The sequence below is a fragment of the Natrix helvetica genome (assembly GCF_964273705.1).
Source record: "Natrix helvetica genome assembly, chromosome: 1".
NCBI lineage: Eukaryota > Metazoa > Chordata > Lepidosauria > Squamata > Natricidae > Natrix > Natrix helvetica.
The window spans coordinates 127,321,874-127,349,502 of NC_138548.1; the positions used below are offsets into that span (position 1 = coordinate 127,321,874).

At 41.7% G+C, this 27,629-nt stretch overlaps 2 protein-coding genes across 10 annotated transcripts; one reads left to right on the forward strand and one right to left on the reverse strand.

The window, feature by feature from the left end:
• Positions 1–742: 742 nt before the first annotated feature.
• Positions 743–10,802, reverse strand: BCS1L (BCS1 homolog, ubiquinol-cytochrome c reductase complex chaperone). 9 transcript variants are annotated; one of them, XM_081933989.1, is made up of 8 exons: positions 10,727–10,802; positions 8,610–8,995; positions 6,655–6,794; positions 6,233–6,427; positions 5,985–6,048; positions 4,112–4,281; positions 3,151–3,268; positions 743–1,157 (listed from the first exon to the last, which is right to left on the reverse strand). In XM_081933989.1, exons 2-8 carry the CDS (start codon positions 8,927–8,929, stop codon positions 884–886), a joined length of 1,281 nt encoding a protein of 426 aa, XP_081790115.1. In that variant the 5' UTR covers positions 8,930–8,995; positions 10,727–10,802; the 3' UTR covers positions 743–883. The 9 variants fall into 9 exon arrangements, with proteins under 9 accessions (XP_081790115.1, XP_081790113.1, XP_081790112.1 ...); XM_081933987.1 differs by lacking the exon at positions 10,727–10,802 and adding an exon at positions 10,564–10,639; XM_081933986.1 differs by lacking the exon at positions 10,727–10,802 and adding an exon at positions 10,528–10,631.
• On the forward strand, positions 10,663–26,353 carry ZNF142 (zinc finger protein 142). Its single transcript, XM_081933973.1, has 10 exons — positions 10,663–10,789; positions 11,140–11,232; positions 14,814–15,109; positions 16,240–16,329; positions 16,418–16,939; positions 18,924–19,736; positions 20,359–20,536; positions 21,482–24,692; positions 25,146–25,251; positions 25,666–26,353. The coding sequence occupies exons 3-10, from the start codon at positions 14,854–14,856 to the stop codon at positions 26,151–26,153; spliced, it is 5,664 nt and encodes a 1,887-aa protein (XP_081790099.1). The 5' UTR covers positions 10,663–10,789; positions 11,140–11,232; positions 14,814–14,853; the 3' UTR covers positions 26,154–26,353.
• The last annotated feature ends 1,276 nt before the right edge of the window (positions 26,354–27,629 follow it).

Consider the following 27,629-nt stretch of genomic DNA (forward strand, 5'->3'; position numbering starts at 1 on the left):
AGTTCTAAATGCCAGTGTACCCGAAATATAAAAAGCAATACAAACAGTGATTTCTTCTCTTTTAATATTTTTGGCCCAAATTTGTTGTACCCAATCTTGAGATCAGAGGAGTGTATTCTACCACAGTAGTGGAGAGGGAAAAATGTAAATGTGTTTTTGCACCCACATACATGTTATTCAATAGTTCTCAGAAATCAAAATTTATATCAATATAATTTACAGAACTTTTGTAGGATTATCATGCCTCAAAAATTGGTGTGCTAGTGACAGTGATCTGAAAAAAAATATGGTTGGTTCTTTAATGGTTGAAAGTAAGAGTGGCACAAGTCTTTCTTGGCTGTATTTGATGGTATTTGCAAGAATGGGCTGGAACAGTTATAGGCACACTATGCTCTCAGTAAAAAAAAAATCAGTGGAAGTCCAGCAGATCCAGAGCAACATAGAACAATGTGAGCTGCTCTATTTCAATATCATAATCTATAAAAAAGCATTTAACCTTTAATGCTACCAGATTGATTCCATTTACTCAAAGCAAAATTAAAACCAATCTATTTGCAGTCCGTTGAACTGCCCGGGCATCCAGTTAACTTGGAGCCTGTAAATTGCTTGAAGCTGAATGATAGATGGCCCTAGAGCCATCCATTCTGAAGAACCAAGTGCCTTCTGTGTGTTACTAAGTGGTTATTGAGGCAGAGACTCGTTTGGAGAGGAGAAGAAAGAAATCATTCAATCTGAACTCCAATTTATTTTTAAGAGATATGCAATGAGATTGTTTGGTTTATTCATTACTTTTTTACAAAAAGGACCACCTCACTGAGGCAGAAATATTGATGGTATCACCTTTAGTTACTGGGTGCTGGGTGAACAGCCCACGCAACCACATTCAATGTTTTCTCAGTGTTTGTTCAGATATAAGCATCTTCACATTCTGAATGGCTTTAACTGGATCTTCTTTGTGTAGCATGAAATGACCTTGGAGTTGTGCAGCACTGATTTGATCAGAGACGGAAAGGGCTTGTTTAGCAAATTGCTCAGCGACAGCAGATGGCTGGTCCGGATAGAATCTCTGGAACATCTGTTTGAACTGCCACTCCGAACAATGCCCAATATACTGTTTGAGGTCTACTCGGCCTGGGCGAATCAGTGCTGGATCCAGCCTGCAGGAAGTGAAAAAGTAACAAAGGAGCTCAGTAAAAGTTTAACCTTGCAAATATAGCTTCCCTCTACACCCAAGCCCAAAATGCTATCATTTCTAAAATTCCCAAAAGAACAAGGCTAAAAAAACCTTCTCTTAAAATAAAATTTATTTTATTTTATCTGTAATGTATAGTTGGCCATCAGATTCAGAAAAAATATAAATTTGGTGGCCAGTAAATATATTAATACCAATAGAGGTCTTATTTTAATTAAACATTTTAGTTTTTCCTCAGCTGTACTACATCAGTCCAGACTAAAGGGTCCTGCACAGAATAAGAAAGAACTATCTCTAAGCTATGTAGGGCAAATAATTGTGCCTATTTCCACTTCACACAGAATAACTATGCAATACTTCATATTCAGATCTGATTCATTAAAACAGCTGCATCTATTTTCATAGCTATTGCACATTCTTAGAATCAATCACAAAGAGTTTAATGAGTCACTGACAAATGTTATACTTGCACTTCCATATACTATGAACCTCCTTTACAGAATCATATCTAAAATGTGCACAACCTACCACAGACATATTTCTTCCTCCTCCTCTATCACCTACAGTACCTTGAAATTACCCACCACATTGCTACAGTTCTAGCAGCCAATATGAAGCCAGGAAAGGTAATAGAGCGAAAACAACATGTATATTTTGCATGACCAAGGCCATTAATGACAAGGCCACTGCCAACACATTTCTCAGATCACAGCACCAATGCATAAACATAATCCCACTTTTGACCGAATTCAATGTCAACTGACATAACCTTATCTAACAAATCAGCCTTGTCGCTCCATAACACTTGACTTATGGATCCTTTCTCAGCAGGCTGTATGGCTAGCGTTGCCCTATGCTTTGGAAGAAAGGCTGAAAGTTAAACAGATGAGGCTTCTAGGATACTTTGCAAGAGCCATTCTTTTGCTTCTTTCCAACTTGTTCCTAGTTCTCATGGACGGAATGAGAAGTATGGAGTTTATTTTTTGTAAAAGGGTTGCATTTCTACTTCCTCCTCCTCCCTACAAAGGCAGAAGGTGCATTTTTGTTACTCACAAGGAATAGGATTCAACTTGTCCCAAATATTCTTGAGCCATCAAAGCATCGTTCCCCAACTTTTCCAGCGAGGCAAAGCGACAGGGGGAGAGGGATGGTTTTGCATGTGCACACAGTTTTCACAAATGCAGTTTTGCACATATGCACTTGTCCACCACTTCTACGGCCCAGTTCCAAATGGGCTGTGGTCCAGCACTGGGCTGCAGACCAGGGGTTGGGGATCTTGCATCAAAGTATCCAAGAAGGTAAACAGATTCCTTTACACCTGCTATTATTCAGTATTCTTTTTTTTTGGTCCAAGTAGATCCCTTTCTTCTTTAAAGAGATTTATTCCTCTCCCTCCACTGATAGGCTGGGTTTACTATACAAATTAGTTTCCTCCCAACTCCTGGATTATGTAGCTAACTGATTTATGGATTGGGAAAACTATTTGTCATCTTTGACTTTTCTCCTGCTTTCTCCTCCAAAACAATACTCTACTATATGTTTTATTGTCAGTCAGTACTTGCATTAGGAGAGTTTATACCTTTTCTGTCTTTTAAACAAGAGGGACACCTTAAACTTTCTTAATGATATGCTGGAAGATACTGTAGGAAGAGTTGATTTATGTTATCAAACCATTAGGGTTTCCACTGCCTGTGGATCAGCATTTCAGGGTGCAGCTGATACAGGGCATTTACTGGGAGGAATGCTATGACTGAAAATTGATAAAGAAATTGGAAGAAACTCTGGGAATGGCAGCTGCTTGCTTTCCTACTCTGTGGTTTTGATTTATCAGCTAGAGCAAAAACTGCTAACTAGTTATGTCACTCATATCAGCAACCATTCCTACTTAGCCCCTATGAGTGTTCTCCTAAGTCAAAAGGTTGGCCAAGTTAGTAACACCCACTTATCCCAGTTCTAACCTGTCCACATAATTGGTCGTCATAAATACTAGTCTGGCTTCAGAAGACGCTACGCCATCCAACGCATTGAGAAGGCCACTGAATGTTAAGCGTCCCATGCCTTGATATGCAACAGATTCTGAAGAGAAAAAGCAACAGAAAATTATTCAGAAATACGGAACAAAATAAAATTAACAATATGAATAAAGACATATACCTTCTGCTGAGGTATAGGAACAGATTTACCCAACCAATTGGTTTTACAACTCCCATAATTCCTATTCCCACTATTTACTACCACAGGGGCAAAAACACCTTTTTTTCTATCAAGGGCTGCATTCTTTCAAGGGTACCTGAATTAAGAATTTGCAGGTTACCTGCAGATAGAGTCGAAGGGTTACAAATACGGCATTAATTAGGCTGGCAAATGATTTCCTTTCTCTTTTGCTATGTGAGAGGAGGGAGACTACTATTATTGTTAAATTCTGAACTGATTGCTTGTCAGAGTGATTGTTAATCTGGAGGCAAAGCAAAAGTGGATAACTTGCAGCCCAATTCCTGATTTTGTAGTATTTGGGTCACCTTTCAATCATGGCTGCGAAAAACTGATGGTGTTATTTTCCAACCCTGTTAGAAGTTGGAAACCATGCGTTTCGTCGGAACAGATACAAAATTAGCATGTATTAAATTAGACATGTCATTATTAAAAGGCAAAAAAAAAAATCCAACACTACCCCACGCTTACAGACATATGTGGTGCTATTCTAGGCACTTTGGAGCCCTCACCCCTGGAAAAATGCTAAATGCAGCCCTTGGGCATGAGAGGGTGGCTTACTAAAACTAAAGGAAAACTGCTCCAAAGAGGCATTTCATATGATGTCTCCATAGTGCAATTATTCTGTTAAATGTCAGCCTCCAGCTGGAATGAAAGAATAAGATAATTGAAATAGGAAGCAAGAAGGAGCGTGTGCCCCTCACTCACTTTCAGCAGCAGGGTCCCGACTGACAAAGGCCGCATCTATGTCTTCCAAGAGAATGATGCTCTGTTGTGGAGCTACACTCAGCAAATGATTGAGGCGATCATCTGAGAGACTTCGATCACTCAGGCTCAGAAGACAGATGCTGTACTGCAATTCTCCAGCCAGGGCTGTGCTGTAATAGGTAGCAATTTCATTACAGAATGTAAGCACACAAGAAAAAAAGGGTTGAAAACAGGAGGAAAACTGAGCTGCAAGTTCCTCTCATAATTAAGAGACCTTTGTTTGCTCCAGATCTATGTAGATCTGAGTTTACACACACGGAAGCACCATAGTAAATTTCTAAATTAGCCCAAACCACTATTGAATAAAAAAGTTCAGAGTAAGAAGATATTACCTAGAACAGCACAATCAACTTACCGTATTTTTCAGACTATAATAGGCACCGGAATATAAGACACACCATGATTTTGAAGAAATAAATTTTAAAAAATGGTTTTGCACTCTGCAGTGTTTCCACAAAAAAGGGGGGGGGGCATGCAGAACTTTGGGAGGCTTGTAGAGTGCTCCAGGGGGCTGGGGCCCACCAAAACGAACAAAAACAGTCTATTTTTTTCTCATTTTGCCCTCCCCAGCCCTCAGGAACACTTTGCAAGCCTCCCAAACCCTCTGCGCGTCCATTTTTTAAAGGGGGCGGGGTTATGGTAGGCCAAAAATGCTGTATTCAATGTATAAGACGCACCCAAATTTTCACCCTCTCTTTTGGGGGAAAAGGTGCATCTTATACTCTGAAAAATACGGTAACTCTTAAGAAAATATATTGCGACAAAAGTTTTGTTTAGAATCAGATTCTCTTGAGAATTATATCCCCTTTTCCCTGCAACATCACAGCTCCATTACTTCTTGTTTCCTTGACCTATATAGACTATATTCTCTCTAGGATTTCTTTTATCACCACTTCCAAGAAGAGATACTCCACAGATGAATTCAGTTGGAGCAGTTAAAAACAGAAAATTCTAACTGTGCAATAGATTGAACCAAACACACTTTTGATCCATTTAATGTAGCTTGATATAACTCAGCTTGCAGGGAAAGAGGCAATAAGTATCTAAATTGCATGAACTATTCTGCCCCAAATATCACTTGGAGCAGTTAAAAACAGAAAATTCTAACTGTGCAATAGATTGAACCAAACACACTTTTGATCCATTTAATGTAGCTTGATATAACTCAGCTTGCAGGGAAAGAGGCAATAAGTATCTAAATTGCATGAACTATTCTGCCCCAAATATCACTTGGAGCAGTTAAAAACAGAAAATTCTAACTGTGCAATAGATTGAACCAAACACACTTTTGATCCATTTAATGTAGCTTGATATAACTCAGCTTGCAGGGAAAGAGGCAATAAGTATCAAAATTGCATGAACAATTCTGCCCCAAATATCACAAATTGTGAGGAAAGGAGACAGTAAGTTAAGAAGTTAAGAATCACTTAGCTCCCAGCTGGAAAACTATTTCTAAATCTATAAAAGTACATTTCTCACATCACTTTTATGCCTTGCATTTGTAAAACGTACTTCCTAATAGAATACAGTTGACTGCCATTAATTTGGCCTTTAAAAAGATCCTAAAACACACTTTTATTCTAATTGGTCTACCAATTATTAATTTAAAATCATTTAACCCTTTTGCCCAAATGACAATTTAATTCCATTCAAACACAGGTTTTATCACTTTGAGATAACTTAGAATCAAATCAAACCTCTTCCAATTACACATTGGGATACAATAATCTCAAGCACTGCTAAATAAGGATGGGGAGAAGGGACACTTTTTGAGAACAGATTTGTTACCAAGACTATAGAAGCCCAAACTTACATGAAACTGCTTTTGCCACAACCTGGGGGCCCATACAGTAGGTACCCTCTCCGATAAGGTATTCCTATGGAGAAAAGAACTAATCAGAAGACACCATTCAATTATCCAACTTCCTACTTTATGAGTTATAACCATACTATAAAAAGTATATGAGAATTCTTCTGCCACTTCTAAACAAGGAATCAGTTTTCTAATTATTATCAGCTTCAGATGTTTTATCTAACTGCCAGCCTATGAAATGCACTCACCTCGATCAATGTACCACTTGGGGTTATCAATGAAGTCTTTCACATCTTGCACAATCCTGTCTGCTATTCCTTTGTCAAACACGACAGAGCTGAGTGGACGTTGTCGTCGTGGAAAACCAAATGGACGCCATTCAGCAGCCATTGCTGTATACATTACTGTTTTGCCTTCTTGCTGTCTCAGAGCCAATTCCTTGGCTGAAGAGAAAGTAAAATGTTGATTATACAAAATATTTGGATATAAATCAGAAGGAAAACAGGACAAAGCCGAAGAAACATCCCCATCACTAGAAACAACAAAGGAATCAAAATACCACGTAGAAGAGATAGTCTGTTTAGACACAATGTCCAAATCTGGTTGGTTTGGGACTTTGCTCTGAGCAATATTCCATTCAAGGATGCTAGGGGTTGGGGTGCTAACATACCTTCTTGCAGGATATTGAAAAAAACATCTCTTTTATTGCCAACTGCTGTAAATGTGACAGACTCCCAAGGAGTGCCTGTGTGGAGATCAATCATCTGGTTCTCCCGGTTACGTTCTATACGGATCCACTTCTTTTGATACCTGAAAGCAGAGCAAGGAGCACCTGAGCAGGAAATCCTTTTCTGGACTTCCACCTCCAGAAACAGCCTTTTCCATGTCTGTTGATCTGTAATCAAACAAGAGTTAACCTAGGATTTACCACATTTTTCGGAGTATAAGACAGACCTTTTCCCCTCAAAATAAGGTGAAAATCTGGGTGCGTCTTATACACTGAATACATTTTTGTCCTCCTGAAACCCCGCCTGCTTTGCAAAAATGGTTGGGCATAGCCTTTAGGAGGCTTCCAAAAAACTGGCTGTTTTTTGCTCGTTTTTGCCCCCCTCCAGCCCCCAAGAGCACTCTATAAGCCTCCTAAAGGCTATGCATGCCCTTTTTTTTGGACAGAGAACAGGCCCGTTTTCGCAAAAAATGGGCCGTTTTTGGGAGGTCTACAGAGAACTAAAAAATTGTTTTTAATTTGCCTCTTCAAAATCTTGGTGCATCTTATAGTCCGGTGCGTCTTATACTCCGGTGCGTCTTATACTCCAGTGCGTCTTATACTCTGAAAAATACGGTATATATGTTCCATTATGGCCAACCAAAAAATGCAATGGTAGAGATAGCAACACAAGGAAATGTCTTTTGTGACTACCTACTCTCCTAATCTACAACCTTAAAAATTTCTCCTTATACAAAAATATTTGAATTTTGCTTTTTGCCTGACTTTTTTTGCCTGAATTTCCATTTTTGCTGTTTACTCATGCCATACAGCTCATGTTCCTCAGGATTTTCTTCAACCTTCTGAAAAAGGAAAAAAAGGAAAGAGAAATTTGTTCTGTGCGTTTTCTTCTGCTCATGTAGCAATATAGTCTACAGTACTGCAAATAAAAGTTACCCATTCAATCAGTTCTGCTTATTTAAAATGTCCCTATTCCATTATTGAAAGAGCTCAACATATTGAGAAATAAAACTATATGTATATAATGCAAACCCCAAAATTGTGAAAAAAGAGATTTAGCTATTAAAATAACCAAACAGCATTTCAAAATATTTTACAATATCTTAAGTTACCTAACATTATTCTGTATCATCACTCTGAGTTGGAGTAAAGAATGGATCCAATTGTATGCTTGTTTGCTAGAAATCAAATAAGCTTACAAAAAAAATTCAGTGCTTAGCTGATACTGGTTAATCGTAAAAGATAAACAAAATTGAACCTAGTTAATAGTTAAATCAATTCCTATTGATAAATCAGAAAATAAAAATAGAAATGAAACATTGGAACTGATTAATGGAAATAAAATAATTAAAAACACTGTGGAATAAGGCAATAGCATGATTGCTTTAAAAAAAACCTGCACAGATGCGCCCACAAAATCATAAGGATTTAAGCTCAGCTCAAGGGAGATTTTATCTTACCTTTAAATCCTAGAGTTCAATGGGATTTATTCTTAAATATGGAGGCATGAGAGTATAGAATAACAGCATGATCTTTCCAAAAATAAAACAGTTGCTGAAACAAACATTTAGCCACACTGTTGCAAATCATTGGCATAATAACTATCCTTTTGAGATTCAGCAGAATACAGAATTTGCTCTGAGTGCACCCTTGTAAATATCCATTCTATACTCCTGTACATGCTTTTTGCTGTTTTCTTGATCTTTGCCTATTTTGCAATTTTAGAAATTGAAGTTCAGGATGTAGACATTTAAATTTACTTTCTTCTGTTAGTTGTGCCCTGCAAACTCCTGTTTATTGCCATAGAAGTATTTGGGAGTTATTGCAAAATATATCTATTCATGTTCACAATCTTCCCACTACTTCCAGCCTGCAGATATTTCACGGTTCTCCCTTACCAAATGAAATGATTCCCAAGGCTGGGAATAAAGTCAAATTTTGTACTGACACGGCCACTCTCGTGTTGAAGGTAAGAAGTCTCCACGCTCAGGTGCTGGGTGTGCTTAGCATGGTGAGATATCCAGTTCAACAGCCAGTGGTAGCTCTTGTCCCTGCCTGGCACTTCCAGGGTGATCATATAATGCCGTTTGAAAACCATCATGCCAACTTGGGCTCCCTTACGTGCCAGGGCCAAGGCTGTGCCCACACCAACTAAGCCAAAGCCTGCCCCAAAATATGGATTGTCCTTTAGGGCCAAGACAAAGTCAGAAAAAGGCATTGTGTGCGAGAGGAGCAAATAATGCCAAAGTTAAATAATCACTCGGTGCGGCATTTCTTTTAAAGCCTGAAAAATAAGAGAGAAAGCAGGTAAACTCATGAACAAAAAACATGAAAGGCATAAACAGCTTGCATCAAATACACCAGACTTTTTACAATGTCTAGAAGGCAGACTACTCTCCAGCTGGTATTACACACCCTTCATTAGCGTACTGCAGTTGCTTAGCAAACTAAATTCAGAAATCAAAGAGAACTTGGTCTCTACTCGCCTATATAAAACAGAAGCTGTACAGATTCCCATAACTGTCCTTCATGTCTTAAAATAAGTTGGGGAGAATCTCCTTGGATTTTTAGCTTTAAAAGTGCTCTCTCTCCTCTCTCTCTCCCTCTCCCTCCCTCCCCTTTCTCTCGATCTACTGGAAAAAGATGCAGCTTCATGCAGATCAAAGGAACAAGAAATCTGTCCTACTTTACTGCAAACCGGAGCTTGAGAAAACCCCACTTCCCGCGTACAGTATACTATTAAAGACACATTATCTCCCGCTTGCCCTTCCTTGAGCGACCTCTGCTTTCCCCCCCCCCCTCCGCTTGCAATCAGCGCCGCCCTCACTTCTGTGATTCCGTCTGATCGGAAGAGGTTACCCTTCACCCTCTTGTCCCAAAGCTGCTTTTTCCCAAGAGGCAACTGGACTTTCTGGATTTCCTTGGAAGACGTTTCACTTCTTGGATGAGAAGCGAAACGTCTTCCAAGAAAAAAAACTACAAAGTCCAGTTGCCTTTTGGAGGGGGAAAAAAGCACGTTTTGGGACAACCATGACCCTGGATGCCCGAGAATCTCCATAGTCTTCAACCTCTTGTTCCTACCGAGATAGCTCCATGGCATGCAAGAGTCAGTTTTATAGCGCAATTTTTCTCAGCCTCGTTGCCTTTAAGGCGCCTGGACCAATTCCCAGAACCCCCCATAATTCTGGCGCTTGAAGGTCACAGGTCTTAAATAGTCCCTGAGTTTGAAACAACGGTTTAATTAAAATAAAACGAAAAGGAGCCATTTACTCTTCGACGTTTATAGGCACGGTGGAACCACTTTGGAGCAGGCGTCCCCAACCCCCGGGACCGTGAGCCGTTCGGAACCGGGTCGTGGAAGAAGCGGCAGGGCCAGTGTACGAGCTCATCATTCCCACTTGCGCGAGCAGCGGGGGAGCACGTGCACGCTCGCTGGGAGCTCGCGCTGAAACATATCCCCCCCCCCCCCACGGTCCGCAAAGGCGGGAAGGTCGGGGGGGGGGGCGCTCTGTTCTAGAGTCAAGCGCTTTACAATCAACATGATTAGAAAGCAGAGATTCGTTATGATTAAAGATCAGAATGGGCGACTCTAATATTTACCTAGCTCTATCTTCCATCTTCCGCTTCGGGAACCGGCTACTTTCTATGAAATTATCCTGCACTCTATGGTTTCTGGGAAAGCGTTAAGTTCCGAGGTTCCTTTATCACAACCTTCACCGCGAGGAGTCCGGATATCGGGACTTTGATTTGAGAGAAGACGACAAGCTCTGCACCCCCCCCCCCGCCCACGCTTTGCTTTTAAGTTAAGGCACCTACTACCGCGCGGCAGTGATAGGAAGACGCTCTGCACACCTCGTCTGTGGCGACGTCTCCGATCCCCCAACGCCGAAGCCTGCGTCAAAGGTTAACCATAGAGTTGCCCGGGGAGAGCGCGGACGAAGCAATAACAAAGAGGGAGGGGGAGGAAGGGGGAGAGAGAGAGAGGCTAGAGAGGAAAACATGGGTGCTTTCCTACCGGCCCGGGGAAAGAGGGATCGTTGACACGGTGCCTGGAGTGGGGATCCGGGCGTTGTAAATGGTGAGGAGAGGCGAGAGGAAGCGCGAGTCGGGACGGCGGCGGAGCTATCCTGGGGCGCCTGAGTGGGGGGGAATAGGTAGCCAGAAAGGCAAGAGGACGTGCTCAAATGGGCTTTTTTCGGGGAAGGGGAATGGCGGGATGAGCCCCTGTGCTGGTCTCGGAGATCCCTTGTGCCGAAGGGGCTTTTGAACGTGGGTGCTGCGATGGGGTCTCTGCGGTGAGGGGCCTGGAGAGGAGCAGGGCCCGGCTCTAGTTGAGATTCGTTAGTCCTGTAGAATTGGCTGTTTGTCATTCGGATCCAAAAGATGCTGTCGTTAAATTGGTGGCTGTGTCTTTTTTTCTCTTGCAAGGTCTTCAGAGACGGAGAAGAATGGTTCGCACCTGGCGCGCAGAATCCAGAAGGTTGCAGAAGAAGCCCACCAGAAGAAGAGGAAACTCGGGGTGTGAGTTAATCTTTTTTTTTTATGCTGCCTTAATCAGATGGTTTTTAATCACGAATGCTTATTTTTTTTGTTATAATGATAATATATGAAACCTGTGTGTCACCCAATGCTCAACATCTCAGGGCTGCTTGAAAGTACAGTAGAACATCTGGTCACAACCATCATTTGTTCCATAGCTTTGGTCGCAAACCTGAACCTAATTTTGGAAATTTGGCACTTACAAAAAAAAAAACGGCGCAGAAGGGGAAATTGGGCACGGGAAAAAACGTTGTGAATTTTTTGGTCAGAACCTGATTTGGTCATAGTCAGAAGCATTCGTGATGAGAGGTTCTACTATATATAGAAGAAATATGAAGGAATACTGGAGCCAGGAAATAAAAATGAAGGATAATGTGCAGTGAAATAATATAAAGTATAGATAGTCCTCAACTTACAACCATTTGTTTAGTGACTATTCAAAGTTACAACGGCACTAAAAAAAATGACGTATGACCAGTTTTCATAACGACCGTTGCAGCGGTTATGTGATCAAAATTTGAGTGCTTGATAACTGGCATGTATTTATGACAGTTGCACTGTCCTGAAGTCATGTGATCACCATTCTAATCTTCCCATCTGGTTTCCAACAATCCAGATTCACTTAACCACATGATTCACTTAACAACTGCAGTGATTCCCTTAACAACTGTGGCAAAAAAAGGTTGTAAAATGGGGCACAACTCGCTTAACAACAACAAAATTTTAAACTGCATTGTGGTTGTAAGTTGAGAACTACCTACAATATATCTATAATGAACATTATTGACAGAACCTGGTGAAATAGACCGATTCCAGGATGACAAAAAAGTTTGACAGGTCTGTATACTTCCCCCATATTCAGCCTACATGCTAAAGATATACACATTTAAGGGAAGTTGGATTGGAAGAAGATGAGTGTGGTTTTAAGATTGGAGGAAGAAACATCAATAACCTGTGCTATGCTAATATCACTATCCTGATAACCAAAAATGCACAGGATCTATAAACTCTAGCAAATAAAGGTCAAGGAGTAAGATGAAAAAAATGAGACTAAAATTAAATATAAAAATGACCAAACTAATGATAACAGGTAGTCTAATCAACCTTAGAATTGACAGTGAAGTTATCAAAGTGGTGGATATCTCCTGCCTTTTAGTTCAATGATTAACAATAAAGGAACAAGCAGTCAAAATATGTTGCAGACTGGCACTTGGTAGAGTAGCCATGAAGACCTTAGAAAAGATATTCAAATGCCATGATGTGTCTTTACCTATGAAAATCAGAATCGTGCAAGCCATGATATTCCCTGTGACGCCATGGAAATGAAAGTTGACTTTAAAGAAGCTGGATTAGAAAGGGTATTGTTGCTTTTAAACTTTGGTGCTGGAAAAGACACCTGAGGATTCCATGGACAACCAAGAAAACAAGCCAATGAATTTTTGAACAAATCAGTTCAGGATTCTCACTTGAAGCACAAGTGACCAGGCTCAAATTATCCTCCTTTGGTCATATTATCTGAGATTCAGCTCTCTAGAAAAGGCTCTGATTCTGGGAAAGGTAGAGGGAAAGAGAAGAAGCGGAAAGCTAACAGCGAGATGGATGAACTCAGTTACAGTGGCCATGAGTACATTGTTGGAGTACCTGTAAGCCCAGGGTTAGGGACAGATTATCATGGAGATAATCTATGTGGTCACTAAGTGTTGAAAATGACTTGGTGGCACATAATCATGGTGAAATATTCTTTCCGCGGAAATTACAGTGTATGTAACTGTAAACCGTACCTGGCATTTTTCCTGGTAGAATTATTCATTGTTTGCAAAATATATGTGCCACTTTCATATCTTAGCCAACAGTTACTTATATTCATTTGGTCTGGAACCTGTTCTTTAAACAATCATGCTTGTGACTAAATCATTCAGCCTTTCTATAACATCAAGTATAGTGTAGATTAATTTCTTAGAATGCAGATCAGAAATATTAAATACCTTTAGCTGGCTCTTCTCTTGTAGCTGTGCCTATGGAATTACTTAAGAGCAGCCTTTCACTTAAATACATGTATGCATCGTAATGTGATTTCTATACTATAGAGTAGCCCCTCATCAATAATACAATTAGCTGAACTAAACAGATCAGGAATGGCTATGGTTGAGTAATGAATGGGCCACTGAATATTAGGCTTTAGAAACAAATAATTGTGTAAGATATAATTCTAAGTAATTCAAGACATGGTTTTATAGAATTATGAGATAGATAGATGATAGATAGGTAGATAGATAAATGATAGATAGATAGATAGATAGATAGATAGATGATAGATAGATAGATAGATAGATAGATAGATAGATAGATAGATGATAGATAGATAGATGCATGCACACATGCATTAAAAAAGATAGTAATGAGCTATCTGCTAAAGTGAAAAAAAAGCAAGCAAAATTATGCATATTCTCTGGATTGAAATTGAAAATGTATATATAATAAATCTATCTTGGAGTGAACTTCCTTAGCTCAGGCTAGTTAGACTATGTGTATTAGTATGCCAGTTGATAAATCAGACTTTACGTAACACACATGATTTCTTTAATTATTGTTTGTGTGAAAAATCAGAATTGACTAAATTTATACAAAACGGTATGTCATAGATTATTATGTACAAACTGGACCAACAGGATTGATACATAAAACTCTAAACTAGGATCAAGCAAACTATGTCATAACGTAATATCAATGTAAATCCAGTTATTGTATCTGATTCCATCAACAATCTGTGATAACATACTAGTGCATTCCAGCTTTAATTTGAAAATATTGGTAGAAGATGTTTTAGCCCTTCCCTTTTCATCCTGACTTCATGAGATTAAAACAATGTCTCTTTTTTCAAATTCCTTATAATCCTTGTTTGCCCTAATTTAAAATCCTATGTATTTAAAGTTAAACTATTCCAGTGGAAACCCTTATGGGTATTTGAGAGTGTTAGTATAAAAAGCATTGTGTTTGTATCTGTACAATTATAATATTTCCTCTTTTATTGAATTCTTTGGAAGATCTGAATTATTTCACATCCTATATCAACTGCCCTACTGCATTTTCTTCTACACAGGTGTGGCTACTAGCAATATTGAGCAATTATAGTTGCTAACAATATATTCCTTTATTACAGTTATTGATGTCCCTTCAAAGACACTAATCCTTTCAAAGCATTTAGAATCTCTATATAAACTACACATGAAAATGCAGTAAATGTTGAAAAGCAAATAAACTTCTAGGATCTTTTCTACAGGGCAGATGGTGGTAATAGTCCTAAAAGGGAAGGCAGAGTTTAGCTAAGGAAGCCTTGTCCCTTCCTCTGTAAATATCTTATGCCACAGCTAACGTAGCAAGTCCTCTCTGGAAAGGGGAAGAAGTTCTCATATAGAACAGTTTTCTATGATGGTTGTCTGCTTTCCTCTGCCCCCCCGCCCACCTTTTGTTAACAGTGTGTATCAGTCCATTTTCCTTAAAAGCGCTATACGTATCTTTATTCCCTTTAGAAGAGAAATTGGTATTTTGTGTCTCTTTAACAGGATCTGTATGTCATGGTGTAAAGTTGCTTGAGGAAAGACAATGAGCAGAGAAGCAGTAACAACAGAATCTATTGGAGACGACCAAATGAGTGGACTTTGCCAGGAGCTGTTATTACCTGGCTCAGGAATTGCAGGAAGTGAAGACAGCCATGGCATCTCAAGTGAAAGTCTACCAGTGGGACAGAGTTTGCTCTTAACAGAAGCTTCTGTTGTAGGTACAGAAACGGGTGGTGTTGAAATATTTGTAGAAGCCATGAGTAGCACCATGGCTCTCAGCAATCCGGGTAACCCTACAGGTATGTTGTGTTCTGATAGAATTATCTGTTTTACGGTTTCCATATCATAAAAACATAACGGCCTGGAGGGGGGGGGGGAAATATCTTTTCCCAGATGTTTCTGTTTTTATGGGCTTTCACTTCTCTAGTCAGTGCTTTTTTTACTCTTAAGTGAACAGACAAGGATATGTTATAACAGGTGGTAGAATTTGGAATGCATGCATTCCATTTAGTGTGTCCACATGGATCAGATACCTTCATGAATATGCTGGGAGATATGTAGGCTTGGGTTGAATTGTGCTAGCTATGACACTAAGTTGTTATCAACTGGAAATGTCATGAGAAGTTTGAACTTTTTTGGTGTCTGGTGTTTGTAGGATGTGAACAACGCAAAATAAGATCAGATTAAATTCCTCCCAAGTTCCTGGTTACTCTCCAAATGATATTCCCCCCCCCCCCCTTGAAATTAGAGTATGAATTGGGTCTCCCTAGACTCATGGCTACTACTTCAGTATAGGCCAAGTCTCCCCTCTCTTTGAAATTAAAAGAGGTGAATAAATCCATAGCCTCTTCTGTAGTGGCCCCCATACTTTGGAACTTTGTACTTCCTGAGGTTCTTAAAGTTGTCCCTGTCTCTCCCCCCACCCCCAATAAACCAAATCAGAAGATCTGTAAAGAAAGCTTTATTTCAGTCTTCTTGTTTTAATCCATTCTGGAAGAGGTTATTTTTTAAACATTGCATTATATTATAATCTTCTTTTTGAAAAAAAAAAGTTTTGGGAACCTGTTGCAAGGGAAGCTTACCCCACAAATAGAATAGAATAGAATAAATTTAATTTGTTAGCCGCTCCCTCTCCAAAAGGACTCGGGGCGGCGTACAATAAAAAACCCATGCATATATACATATACATACAATACATATACACATACATACAAACACATACACATAAATCAATTTGATGCCGATGCGATGTATTAAAATAAACAATAATAGTGTTTTGATGTAGTTCGTAGAGAAGATTATTGTTCCTGATGGACATTAGAATGATTGAATATAATTTCTGCTAGGTTTATAACTACTAGTACTGAGGGATGAAAGGGAGAGGCAGGTTTATTTTTTAATATAAAATTTCAACTTTTTTTCCCCCCAGAGGTCTTAGTCAAAGTTGTGGAACTCTATTTTTGTGAACAGTGTGGACGAAGCTTCCCTGATCCCGGCCTTCTTTCCCAGCATCAGTGTGGTGAGTTTTTCAAATGACAATTTGGTAAACTTCCTTCATCTCCAAGGGTTCTCATTAAGCCTCACTAATTAAAACTTACCTGTTTCAGGAGAACAATCAACTGTTGGTCAGGTAGAAGGGCAGAACTTTCTGGATGAAAGCAGACAAGACCCTCAATTCTGCACTGAACCTCTCCCATGCCCTATATGCCAAATGGAATTTGCACTGCCTACTGAGTTGAAAGAGCACTTTAAGGGACACCACAAACCCCAGGGTGCCCAAGCCTGTCCTGAGGAAAGCTGTCAGTATAGTTCAGAGGATCGCAAGGAGCTCCGAGGACACCTTCGGCGTGTTCACCAGGTATCACCAATAGCCTGTACGTACCGGGGCTGCCCGGTTTTGTTCCGAAACCATGAGGACATGGAGCTTCATCGTAGGAACCACTTCCCATTCCATTGTGACCATTGTGACTTTATCAGCGCAAACATTAAGCAGTTTGGCTTACACAGGCAGATCCATCTTCACGAAGCTATACAGCAGGAGGACATAGAGATGGTTGCTGAAAACGCAGAGGGCAAATTCCCTTCGATGATGAAAAAGGGATTGACGGACAATCTGCTTCTAAACACAGGTAACCGTACGTCCTGGACTTGAGTAGGGTGGATGGAAAGAAATATTGTAGACTAGAACGTTACTCGGTGCCCCAGAACCATTTGGAATTGCGATAGGTTTAATTTTGTTATATAGCTGCTGCAGCTTTATTAAAATTAGTAAATCCGTGCTATGTCATAATTGTGTGGGTGGTGCTCCAGCAGACCAGGGATATTGCAAATTTATGTTAATCAAGAGAAATGTAATTTGAAAAGTAGTAGAAGTAGAGAGCAAGAGTAGGGATGAGAGCTGAAACAAATAGGCTGAAGATGAGCAGTTTCAGGGGAATATGGAAATTAAAAGCCGCAGCTGCTTCTTGAGAGCACTTTAATATTTCATCTTCATTTGTGCCTGAAGAGCCGGATTTCCATGCATCTACCTTTAACCCTTTTGGGTTCTTGTTTCTGTAATGAGTTATTTTCACTTGCAGCAAGCAGTTACTTGCATACCCATGCCAAATTGAGAGTATGGAATAAATGCAAATCCAGGCTGTTCCTAAAATACTTTTATGGACCTCAGCACCGGAAGCATTTTGTAGTAGAGAAGTAGCAGATAGAGAGAAATGCCTATCAAGAGTTCTTAACACAGGGAGATAGAGAAATAAAGAAGTTAAGAGAACAATTGACTGTAGAAAGGCTTAGTTTTCAATGGTTCTCATGCACCATTAAAAATTTAATATGGATAAAAAGACAATTGGAGTTGAAAAATACAAAATGGAATTTGAAATTGAATTATGCACAAATGATAAACATGTAATAGCAAAAATGTATAAACTTTTGTTAATTTGAAACAAAAAGACAAAATGGGCTATTCGTGGACACTCGGGAAAGAATGTAACTGGTATTAAATCTATATTGTGTCATAAGAGACATTTTTAACAAAATGGTGTGGTATCGCTATGTGACACCAGAGAAATTATCAAAAATGTACAAAAGCATTTTAAGTAAGCATTGGAAATATGAAAAACCTGGACATTTTGTCTTGCATGGTGGGTTGGTGAGACATCTAAGAAACCATGAATACAAATTTACAGAATCACGCAAAGAATTTTAAAGATTAATATTGGGAGGAAATCGGAATTCTTTTTTTGGACTCCATGTACAATGAAGTGGAAAAGACATATAATAGATTGATTTTGTATATGGTAATTCCAGCAAGATTATCGTGTACATAGCAATGGAACAATAATGAAATCCCACAGTAGAAAAAATTGTGAAAATGTCAGAATTTTCCAAAATGGCAAAAATGATCTGTTTGGTCAGAGAAAAAAGCAAAAACTTTTGAAAGTCTGGAAACCTTATATTGATTTTTTGCTGAAAGAAAAAAAAGAAGAAATTTATGGATTTGAAGATTAAGAAAGATGTGGATTTAACAAAGGGCCGAAGAGGTTTGAATAACATCTAATAGGGAGATGGGATAATAAGGTTGTAATCTGTTGAAAAGAAGATCAGAAATCATTTAAACAAATGTCATTTTTTTATTCTGGAGTAAAATAGGATGCTATGTAAAATAGCTATTCTCTGGTTGATGTTGACAGATTTTCAGATTACCTCCCCATCCTTTGTGGCTTGGTGGGCCTGCTTGGGGGTAGGGAGAGGGCAACCAGGCCACACAAGTGGTGGGCTGGTGCACATGCACGCAATTTGATTTGTGTGAGCCGCGGGCCAGCGCACACACATGTATGCACATGTGCACCAATGCCGACTCGCTGCTTGCACAAATAGAGCTCCACACACACTTTTGCGTGCTGGCCTGACGCTCATCAGGCCCTGTTGCAAATAGGCCACAGCCTCATAATGGGCTGCTCTAAATCACCCCTGCTCTTAATAATAACAGTTCTATAAGGAGAAACATGGAAAGTGATACCTGTTCAAAAAGCTGATTGTTCCTGATAATGAGACAAAACACATAACAGCTTTCCACTTTTCATTTCCCTGTAATGAACTGTGATTTGTGTTGTGCAGGAAATATCGCCGCAGAGTCCAAATATTTGTTCAAGACCCACATGTGTCCAGAATGCAAGCGTTGCTTCAAGAAGCGGACCCACTTGGTGGAACACCTTCACCTCCACTTCCCAGACCCCAGGCTGCAGTGCCCAAACTGTCAGAAATTCTTCACTAGCAAGAGCAAGCTGAAGATCCACATGATGCGTGAAACCGGAGACAAAGCCCATCGCTGTCCCTTGTGCCACTACAGCTCCGTTGAGAAGAATGCCCTCAACCGGCACATGGCCAGCATGCACGAGGGTATCTCCAATTTCTACTCAGATGTCTACTCTTGTCCTGTGTGCAAAGAGAAGTTTAAACTGAGCCATACCCTCAAGGAACATCTGAAGACCCACAAGGCAGAGCCCAAGCAACTGAGCTGCTTTCAGGCCGGCTGCAGTTATGGCACCGAAGACCGCAAGGAGTTTCTGAGGCACGTCAAGGAGGTTCATGGCATTAAAGCAGTAGAGTGCAAGTATTATGCCTGCTCCCTGCTTTTCCCCTCAACAGAGATGATGGAGACACATCGCAAAACCCATTACGCCTTCCATTGCCAACAGTGTGATTTCATTTGTTCCAACAAGCATGTCTTCCGCAAGCATAAAAAGCAAGGCCACCCAGGAAATGAGGAGCTGCAGTGCAGCTTCTGCCCCTTTGCCACGTTTAACTCGGTGGAATTCCATGACCATGTGGGCAAGATGCATGCCAGTGAGAAGATACATAAGTGCGCAGAATGCAGCTTTGCCACCGCACACAAGAGGGTCCTCATCCGCCATATGCTTCTCCATACAGGCAAGTCTTCTTCCCAATTCAGTGATATTTGCATGGGTACAAATACATCCTTCCTCTCTGCCTTATTTTTTCTCCAAAAGAGCTTTGCAAGCCAGGCCTATAACCCAGAATTCAGCATGGCAGGTGTCAGTTATTGGCTTTTCATCATGTACATGGGTGGATAAGCTGAGACTGGAAGAGTCTCTTGGGCCCTTTTTCCTCCACAGGATCAAATATGACATAGACTTCTTTTAGTCTATATCCCTAATGGGTTCATTTATTGGAATGGAGAGGACAATAAGTTACTCTGAATGCTTTTAGCTAATCGGGGCTTTGTGAGCAAGGAAGCCTAAAGAAAATGCTGTTTAAGTGTTCGTTTGTTTATAAAATTTATTGGCATTAAATTACCATATTTCCTTCCCCCTAGTTTTCTGAAAATACTTAACTTTTGCATCTGAGTTTTGGTCTCACCCACCAAACCTGGGAAGGGTCTGTGCTATTCTACCCTCTGCGAGAAGTCCTAGATCTGTTTTCAAAGGGGGGGGGAGGGGGGGCAGAATACAACTCCATTTTAAATTTAATCTGCTGACCTCAAGGGGCAGGGCCATCGACCCACAGCTTCCGGTTTGCTCTGTGACTTTAGGAGAGAAGCCTCACAAATGCCAACTCTGCGACTTCACTTGCCGAGATGTGAGCTACCTTTCCAAGCATATGCTGACCCACTCGGACGATAAGAACTACATGTGCACAGAATGTGGCTATGTGACAAAGTGGAAGCACTACTTGAATGTTCACATGCGGAAGCACACGGGAGATCTCAGGTAGCCAGCAGCCTCCTTCTCACTACGTAAGCTTATTTTCTAAGTAAATAAAGGCTAGAATTGACTGGACGTCGTATCTATACCATGAAATCATCTCCAGGTCTAAACTCCCACTATGGGTATGGTTTAAAACTAGATACAATGAATTACAAAATATCAAATAATGCAGAATCAAAGACCGCGCAAGATTTTTTTGGTTAAATTATTGAGCTATTACATGAATCTGATACTGGCAACAGTGTCTGGATGGTAACCTGAATATTTGAACCCATTAGTATCTGGGAATACTTGACTGACAAGCTACTGATAAAAGTATTAGCATTATTTGAGGGAGAATGTTTTGGTTTTGGTTTTCCTGTTTGATTTGTATTCTGTCTTTTCTGCAGGAACTATTTATCTTGAATAGTACAGAGATATGGTGATATGGTACAGAGATTACAATGTTAAAAAGAATAAATCCACTTCTTATGTTTGGAAGTGCAAGTGGAGGAAATCTAATTCCAACCTGGTGCTGTTTAAAAGTCTTGGGGAAAGCTGTGCTGAGTTTTTGCTTTCCAGCTAAGGGAAGCTGTACATTTCTAGTCACTGAAGTGAACTTTGTTTAAAAACCACAATGAGAGTTAGGAGTTTTAGCTAGGGTAGCCCCTATTCATGTCCCAGCTCCTCTGTGAAACGGTTCGGTGAACTTGATAAGTAATTTTCTTCTGTCTGTTTCCCAGTTTGCAAATTAGCAGCTAAAATCATTAGCTTTAAGTTTTGTGAGTGGTAGCGATTGTAACTCTGCTATAAAGCAGTTTTTGCTTAGTTAATCCTTGCCTGTGGAAGGCTCTGCTGGTTGGGAATTTGGAGAATTGTCCCAACATTTCTGGAGAACATCAGATGTGGGAAGATGGCCTGTGCTGATCCTTTGTCTCAATCTCTGATTCACTCTTATTCTTATACTAGGTACCAATGTAACCAGTGTCCCTATCGATGCCATCGGGCAGATCAGCTGAGCAGCCACAAGTTGCGCCATCAGGGCAAGTCTTTGATTTGTGAGATCTGTGGCTTTGCCTGCAAGCGCAAATACGAGCTGCAGAAGCACATGAAATCCAAACATTCCCAGGATTATCAGATGCCCATTTTTCAGTGCCAGTATTGCAGCTACCAGACTAAATACAAGCAAGCCCTCCTGAACCATGAGAACTGCAAGCATACCAAACAGAGAGAATTCTGTTGTGCCCTGTGCACTTACCGTACTTTCAGCAACACAAGTCTCTTTTTCCATAAGCGCAAGGTTCACGGCTACGTGCCTGGTGACAAAGGCTGGCAGGAGAACTATGCCAGCAGAGAGCTGGAGGTTTCCTCTACTGAAGTGCTGTTCAGCTATAACCTTGCCATGACTCTGCATTCGGAGTCCAGCCTCTCTCTGCCTGGAAAAGAAACATGTCAGGATAAACATAAATTCCCTGCTTTGGAGGCCCAGGAAGAAAACTGCCAGCAGAAGGCCCTCTGTTCAGATGAAGGCAGCATTGAGACAGAAAGAGAAGACTCAGCGGGAGAACAGGATTGTAAGGACGCAGAAGCGGTTTCTTCAAACGATCTCTCCGGGAACGCATCATCTGAGAGTCCAGAGGAACTTGTCAGGTCGGCTCAAGGTTGCATCCTGCACTTAGAACCCTTGTGCAACTCAGAACCAGCTCTGGAGCAGCTGGCCAAAGGGATGCCTGCAGCTTTGTCAGGAAATGAAAAAGCTCTAAACACCCAGGCAGTAGAATCATCTTACCAAGTGTTGGGCTCCAAGGATTCGCTTCTGCTGGAGGAGAGAGAACCTACCCTTGAAGACATCCCTGAATTTGAAGAAGAAGCAGAGATCCATGACGGTTCAGATTTGGAGAAAAACAACAGCTTTGATACTGGTAGAAATAGAGAAAAAGTTGCTCTTCAGCATTTAAAGAACTGTGGCGGTGATAGCCAGAATGCTGAACTTTTGCAGATACCACTTCATTCCGAGCAGGATTTAGGGTACAAAGAATCAGAGCCTTGGTCGAGGGCATTAAAACAAGATTCCCTCCAACTTGATAGTAGCCCTGAAACTTCCTTTGCTCCGGAAGGTGCACTTTCTTCAGAAGAGGTTTCTCGGTCAGAATCAGTGCTTAAAGCTCTAAGGAGGCAGGACAAAGAGCAGGCAGAAACCTTGGTCCTTGAGGGCAGAGTGCAGATGTTGGTAGTCCAGTCCAAGAGTCAGGTCTTCAAATGTGAGAAATGCTCCTACATCACCAGGAAGGAGAAGTCAATGTTGGTGCACTGCAAAGCTGATTGCCAAAGTAAGAAATGCCCTTTGGTGTGCCAGGAGTGCGGGGCCATCTTTAAGCAGCAGAGAGGACTGAATACTCATCTCCGTAAGAAATGTCCCATTCTAATGAAAAAGAACAGTGGAAAAGCAGCTTGCGTAGAGCAGCCTGCTCCTGTACTGGCCAGCAGAAGGACTCTGGAAAGAACAGCAAACAGAAAGAACAGTACAGGAATACTAGATGAGGCAGAGGTGAACAACCTGCCACAAGCTTCCTGGGAAGTAGAACATGGGCCAGTTAATGCCGAATCTATGCTTACTGTACTTCCTGATGTACAATCTTTGGCCCTCAGCCCGCAGGACAAGTCATCTCATCATGACTCTGAATCTATGGTAGAAGAAACGTTGCCAGAGGCTGTGACAGATGCTGCCAGCTGTGTCTCAGACAGATACTTCCTGGAACAAGGCAAGTACCACTGTAAGTCCTGTTCCTTCCTCTGTTCAAGAGAATCCACCATCCGATCTCACGTAGAGGATAGCTGCCGTGGCTTGGAGCAGTCCTGGTGTCTCCTATGCTGTAAGCCTTTTCGTTCTAAGAGGGCACTTAAGATCCACCAGTCGGAGGGACATGCTGTCACTCCATTCCCTAGCCTGCTTGAAAGGTCTAACGGCACCACATCCCCAGGGGTTGCAGCCGAACAAAGAAATGAACACATCAGCGGTGAGGAAACGCCCCAGCATGCTGAGCTGGCAGAAGTAATGCCTTCCCCTCCAGTAACCACCCATAAGAGGCGCCACTTCTCCTGCCCTACCTGCCCTTTCACATGCCACCAGGAACGAGCTCTGAAGACTCACAAAAAGCGTGGCTGCCTGAAGCTGGGGGAGTTCCGCTGTACGCTGTGCCCTTTTACCTCCAAGGTGGCTGCAGCTCTACGACTCCACCGCAAGCTCCATCGGAAGTATCTCAAAGCGCGGCCTCAGTTGACCTGCCGGCAGTGTGACTTCACCTGCAAGCAGGTGCGCTGCCTCCGCCAGCACGTCCGCATCAAGCACGAAGGCGTGAAGCCTCACAAGTGCCCTTACTGTGATTTCAGCACCACCCGGCGTTACCGCTTGGATGCGCACCAGTCCTTGCACACTGGCGTGGGCCGCATTGCCTGTACCGCTTGTGGCCAAACTTTTGGCACCAATTCCAAACTGCGCATTCACCATTTGCGTGTCCACGAGAAGAAGCCCACCCACTTCTGCCCGTTCTGCGACTACAGTGGCTATATCCAGAATGACATCACCCGCCATGTCAGTAGCTGCCATCAAGGAGAGCTGAATTTTGCCTGCTCCCGCTGCGAAGCTCGCTTCAGCTCAGAGACAGCCCTGAAGCAACACACGCTGAGACAGCACGAAGAAAAGATCTCCTACTGCTGTCCTCGATGTGCCTTTGTCTGCCACAGCGAGGCCACCCTCAAGTGCCATGTCCAGAAGCAGCACCCACATCTGGAATGTGCCACCTGCAAGGAGACTCTGAACACTCGGGAGGAATTGGAAGAGCATAAGAAACTCCACTTCAGTCACCGCTGTGACATCTGCAGTTTTGCAGCCAAGGAACGGCAGCAGCTAGTGAGCCACTATTTGGAGGCTCATGAGCCCTCTGCAGGTGCCGAACCTCCCTTCAAATGCACCTTCTGTGACTTTGGCTGTCACCATCAGCTGGTGTACGACCATCACATGAAAGGCCATGGTGGCACCCGCGTCTATAAATGCGCTGACTGTGAATACAGCACCAAGAACAAGCAGAAGATCACATGGCACATCCGCATCCATACTGGGGAGAAACCTTACAAATGCCATCAATGCCAGTACGCCTGTGCCGACCCTTCCCGCCTCAAGGTGAGAGCTCTGGGCAGCTTTGGTGAGTTGATAGTGGAAATGTGATTGTGGCAGATGTATAATCCATTTTAGACGGAAATGGGAACTGTACAGGTAGTTCCTTGAGTTACGACCACAATTGAGCTGAAAGAGAGACGTGCAATCGCTCTAAAGAGCCCATTAAGTCCAAGAGAAGAAGGTTGAAGGAACAGCCGATAAATGTTCTCCTGCAAAGTCTAAAGCATCTATTCTAAATCATTGTTAAAGTTGCGTAGCTTTACTGTTCAATACTAACTCAATGTGTTTCCTTATCCCATTTTTATACTCAAAAGTCCACCAACCAGTTATATCTAGAAGTCTGTTGAGTTCCGCATAGTCCATTCAGCTCCTAAGGTTTCAAGTCAAGTTTATAATACTTGGTGTTAACAGCTAACAGTTTCGTACCTCACACAGACCTGCCTTTCTTTTCTTTAGTATCATATGCGTATCCATAAAGAGGAGCGAAAGTATCTTTGCCCGGAATGCGGCTACAAGTGCAAGTGGGTGAATCAGCTGAAGTACCACATGACAAAGCATACAGGTGGGTTTTCACACAGTGAAGTAGGTTTGCGTCCTGGGATCAGACGGTGCTGGCTATGCGAATAAAAATCACAAGGAGGGGAAGTTGTTTTAATTTCCCACTTAAGAATTATCCTACTTCCAGTGGCTCTTGGAGCCTGCCTGGGGCATGTGCTCTTGGATACTTCGTTTTCATATAATATTACCATCTAGTTCTAGGCTGCAGCATTGGGTGATGGTCTCTGAGCTTTCCCTTCCCCAGGTGTGGGGGGAGGGAGGGAGGGGGCATGAAGTATTCTGCGTCGTCCAATGGAATGAAGGTCTCTTGTAATGGAAATCTACCAAGCGAAAGTTTTGATTTTCTAATATGAGAGTATTGTCTCAACTCCATTTCTGGTGGGTTGTTGTTTTTTTTATTTGCCTGTATCCTGTGCAGGGATCAAGCCATACCAGTGTGATGAGTGTAAGTACTGTACCAACCGTGCCGATGCCCTGCGTATTCACAAGGAGACGCGGCATCGCGAGGCCCGCTCTTTCATCTGCGAGCAATGCGGGAAGGCCTTCAAGACTCGATTCCTCCTCAAGACCCATCTGAAAAAGCACAGTGAAGAAAAGCCATACATCTGCAATGTGTGTTACCGTGGTTTCCGGTGGGCGGCAGGCTTGCGGCATCACTATCTCATTCACACAAACGAACACCCCTTCTTCTGCCGCTTCTGCAGTTACAAGGCCAAGCAGAAGTTCCAAGTGATAAAGCATTTGCAGAAGCACCATCCCGAGCAAGAAGAGATAGCAGGGGATCTCAGCAAAGGGGTGGGCAAGGACCCAAGTATTCTCAGTGTCCATCTGCATGATGTTCAGCTTGAGATCTCCTCCTCCAGGCACGTAGAGGAAAGTCCGGCTCAAATGTCTCCACACGGTTGAGCGACTTGTACATCAAGACTGCATGGCTGTAGTTTCCATGAGCCAGAAGCGGGCGGGAGTTCTTTACCCAGCGGTGTGTGAGGTCTGGTTTGAGATACTTGATGTCTACCACCTATCTCTGCTCTTGTGTTGTTTATATTTATCTCTGTATATGGGATGTAAAATATGTGATTATATAAAAGCTATTTCCATTGATGGCATGTAATTCCTTGATTTACAGAGCAGAGCAAGAATGATGGTGGTGATAACACTTTGGGTGGTTTCTGCATAAGGCCTTCAGCAATGGGACAGTTTGGTTTAAGTTCATATACTTCCTAAAGCATCCTCTGGTAAATTGTTTAGACAGTCCCTGCGAAATACAAATGACAGATGCATCCAAAGAGCTCCAGATGGAACTTCATGTGCACAGAATATACTCCTTACCAGCACACTGGTGATATTATCTAGTTTAGCTAATGACCCAGCCAAGCTCAAATAACACCAAGGATAACTTAAGTCATAATTACACTAGCAACAGACTAGGGATGGAAAACAGGTTTTATATTCCCAAGTGCTTGGAAACCTGCTAGTCTTCGAGCTTTGGAAATAATCCAGTTGCTTCAGCTCTTAAATAAGGAGATCATTTGATGAGAGCTCCTAGAGTAGGGGTGTCAAATTTGCAGCCCATGTGCCGGATGCATCATGTACTGGCCACTCCCACCCTGGGTTTAGCGAAGGGGGAAAAAGCCGTGATACATCACATGACGACGCAGGTTTGACACTCCTGTCCTAGAGGATTTATTGAGCTGCTGCTTTGCAGTACTTACGTTAGCAATTGGCTACCAGGCTGTCTCCCAGTTTCCAGAGATTGCATCACCATAATCAGGTGGCAAAGTAACTGAATTTCAATGGGACAATGTTTCACTTGTGATTTTTCAGGATACCTTCCAAAGTGGCCTGATGGTTCTGTTTCTCAGGCCTATTTTTATTTTAGTACATGTTTTAAAAATGGGAACAGGGGACAGCCTCCAGGTGGAAAACAGAAACCAGCTGCCATTCTACTTTTAAATTCTGGAAGAAAAAAAAGTCTGTAAAGTTAAGAGTAATATAGAGCAGCTTTCTTACTACTGGTCTTACACGGTCAACAAAATATGATCTCATTCTTTCTGGTAATATCATTTCAGCCTTCTAGAAGGACAGGAAGCAGAGTACTGTCCCCTGAGATATTTCCTGTCACCTACTTTAGACCAGCAAAGATTATACAGTAGCTACTTTTTAATAAGTTATTATAAGCTGGCCTGGGAAACGTCCACATTAAGCTTGTCTTCCAGGCTTGAAATGCCACATAATTCTTACATGTATTGCACACCATAAAAGCTGTGTTTCTGGATGCGACAATTAAAATGTGCCAATTTTTGTGGATATTCAGATAAGCAAATAGGCTTGTGTGTTTCTAAAAGGCACAGAATCAACAAAATTCTGCTGCAGTATTTATTT

What these genes read in the sequence shown, in the direction of transcription:
- ZNF142 (XM_081933973.1), top strand. Translation starts at nt 14,854, where the DNA reads ATGAGCAGAGAAGCAGTAACAACAGAATCTATTGGAGACGACCAAATG. An exon ending in TCTTTCCCAGCATCAGTGTG is followed by an intron (nt 16,330 to 16,417) that starts GTGAGTTTTTCA and finishes TACCTGTTTCAG; the next exon opens with GAGAACAATCAACTGTTGGT. An exon ending in CCGACCCTTCCCGCCTCAAG is followed by an intron (nt 24,693 to 25,145) that starts GTGAGAGCTCTG and finishes TCTTTTCTTTAG; the next exon opens with TATCATATGCGTATCCATAA.
- BCS1L (XM_081933989.1), bottom strand. Translation starts at nt 8,929, where the DNA reads ATGCCTTTTTCTGACTTTGTCTTGGCCCTAAAGGACAATCCATATTTT. An exon ending in CTTGGGAATCATTTCATTTG is followed by an intron (nt 6,795 to 8,609) that starts GTAAGGGAGAAC and finishes CTCTGCTTTCAG; the next exon opens with GTATCAAAAGAAGTGGATCC. An exon ending in CAAGTGGTACATTGATCGAG is followed by an intron (nt 6,049 to 6,232) that starts GTGAGTGCATTT and finishes TTTTCTCCATAG; the next exon opens with GAATACCTTATCGGAGAGGG.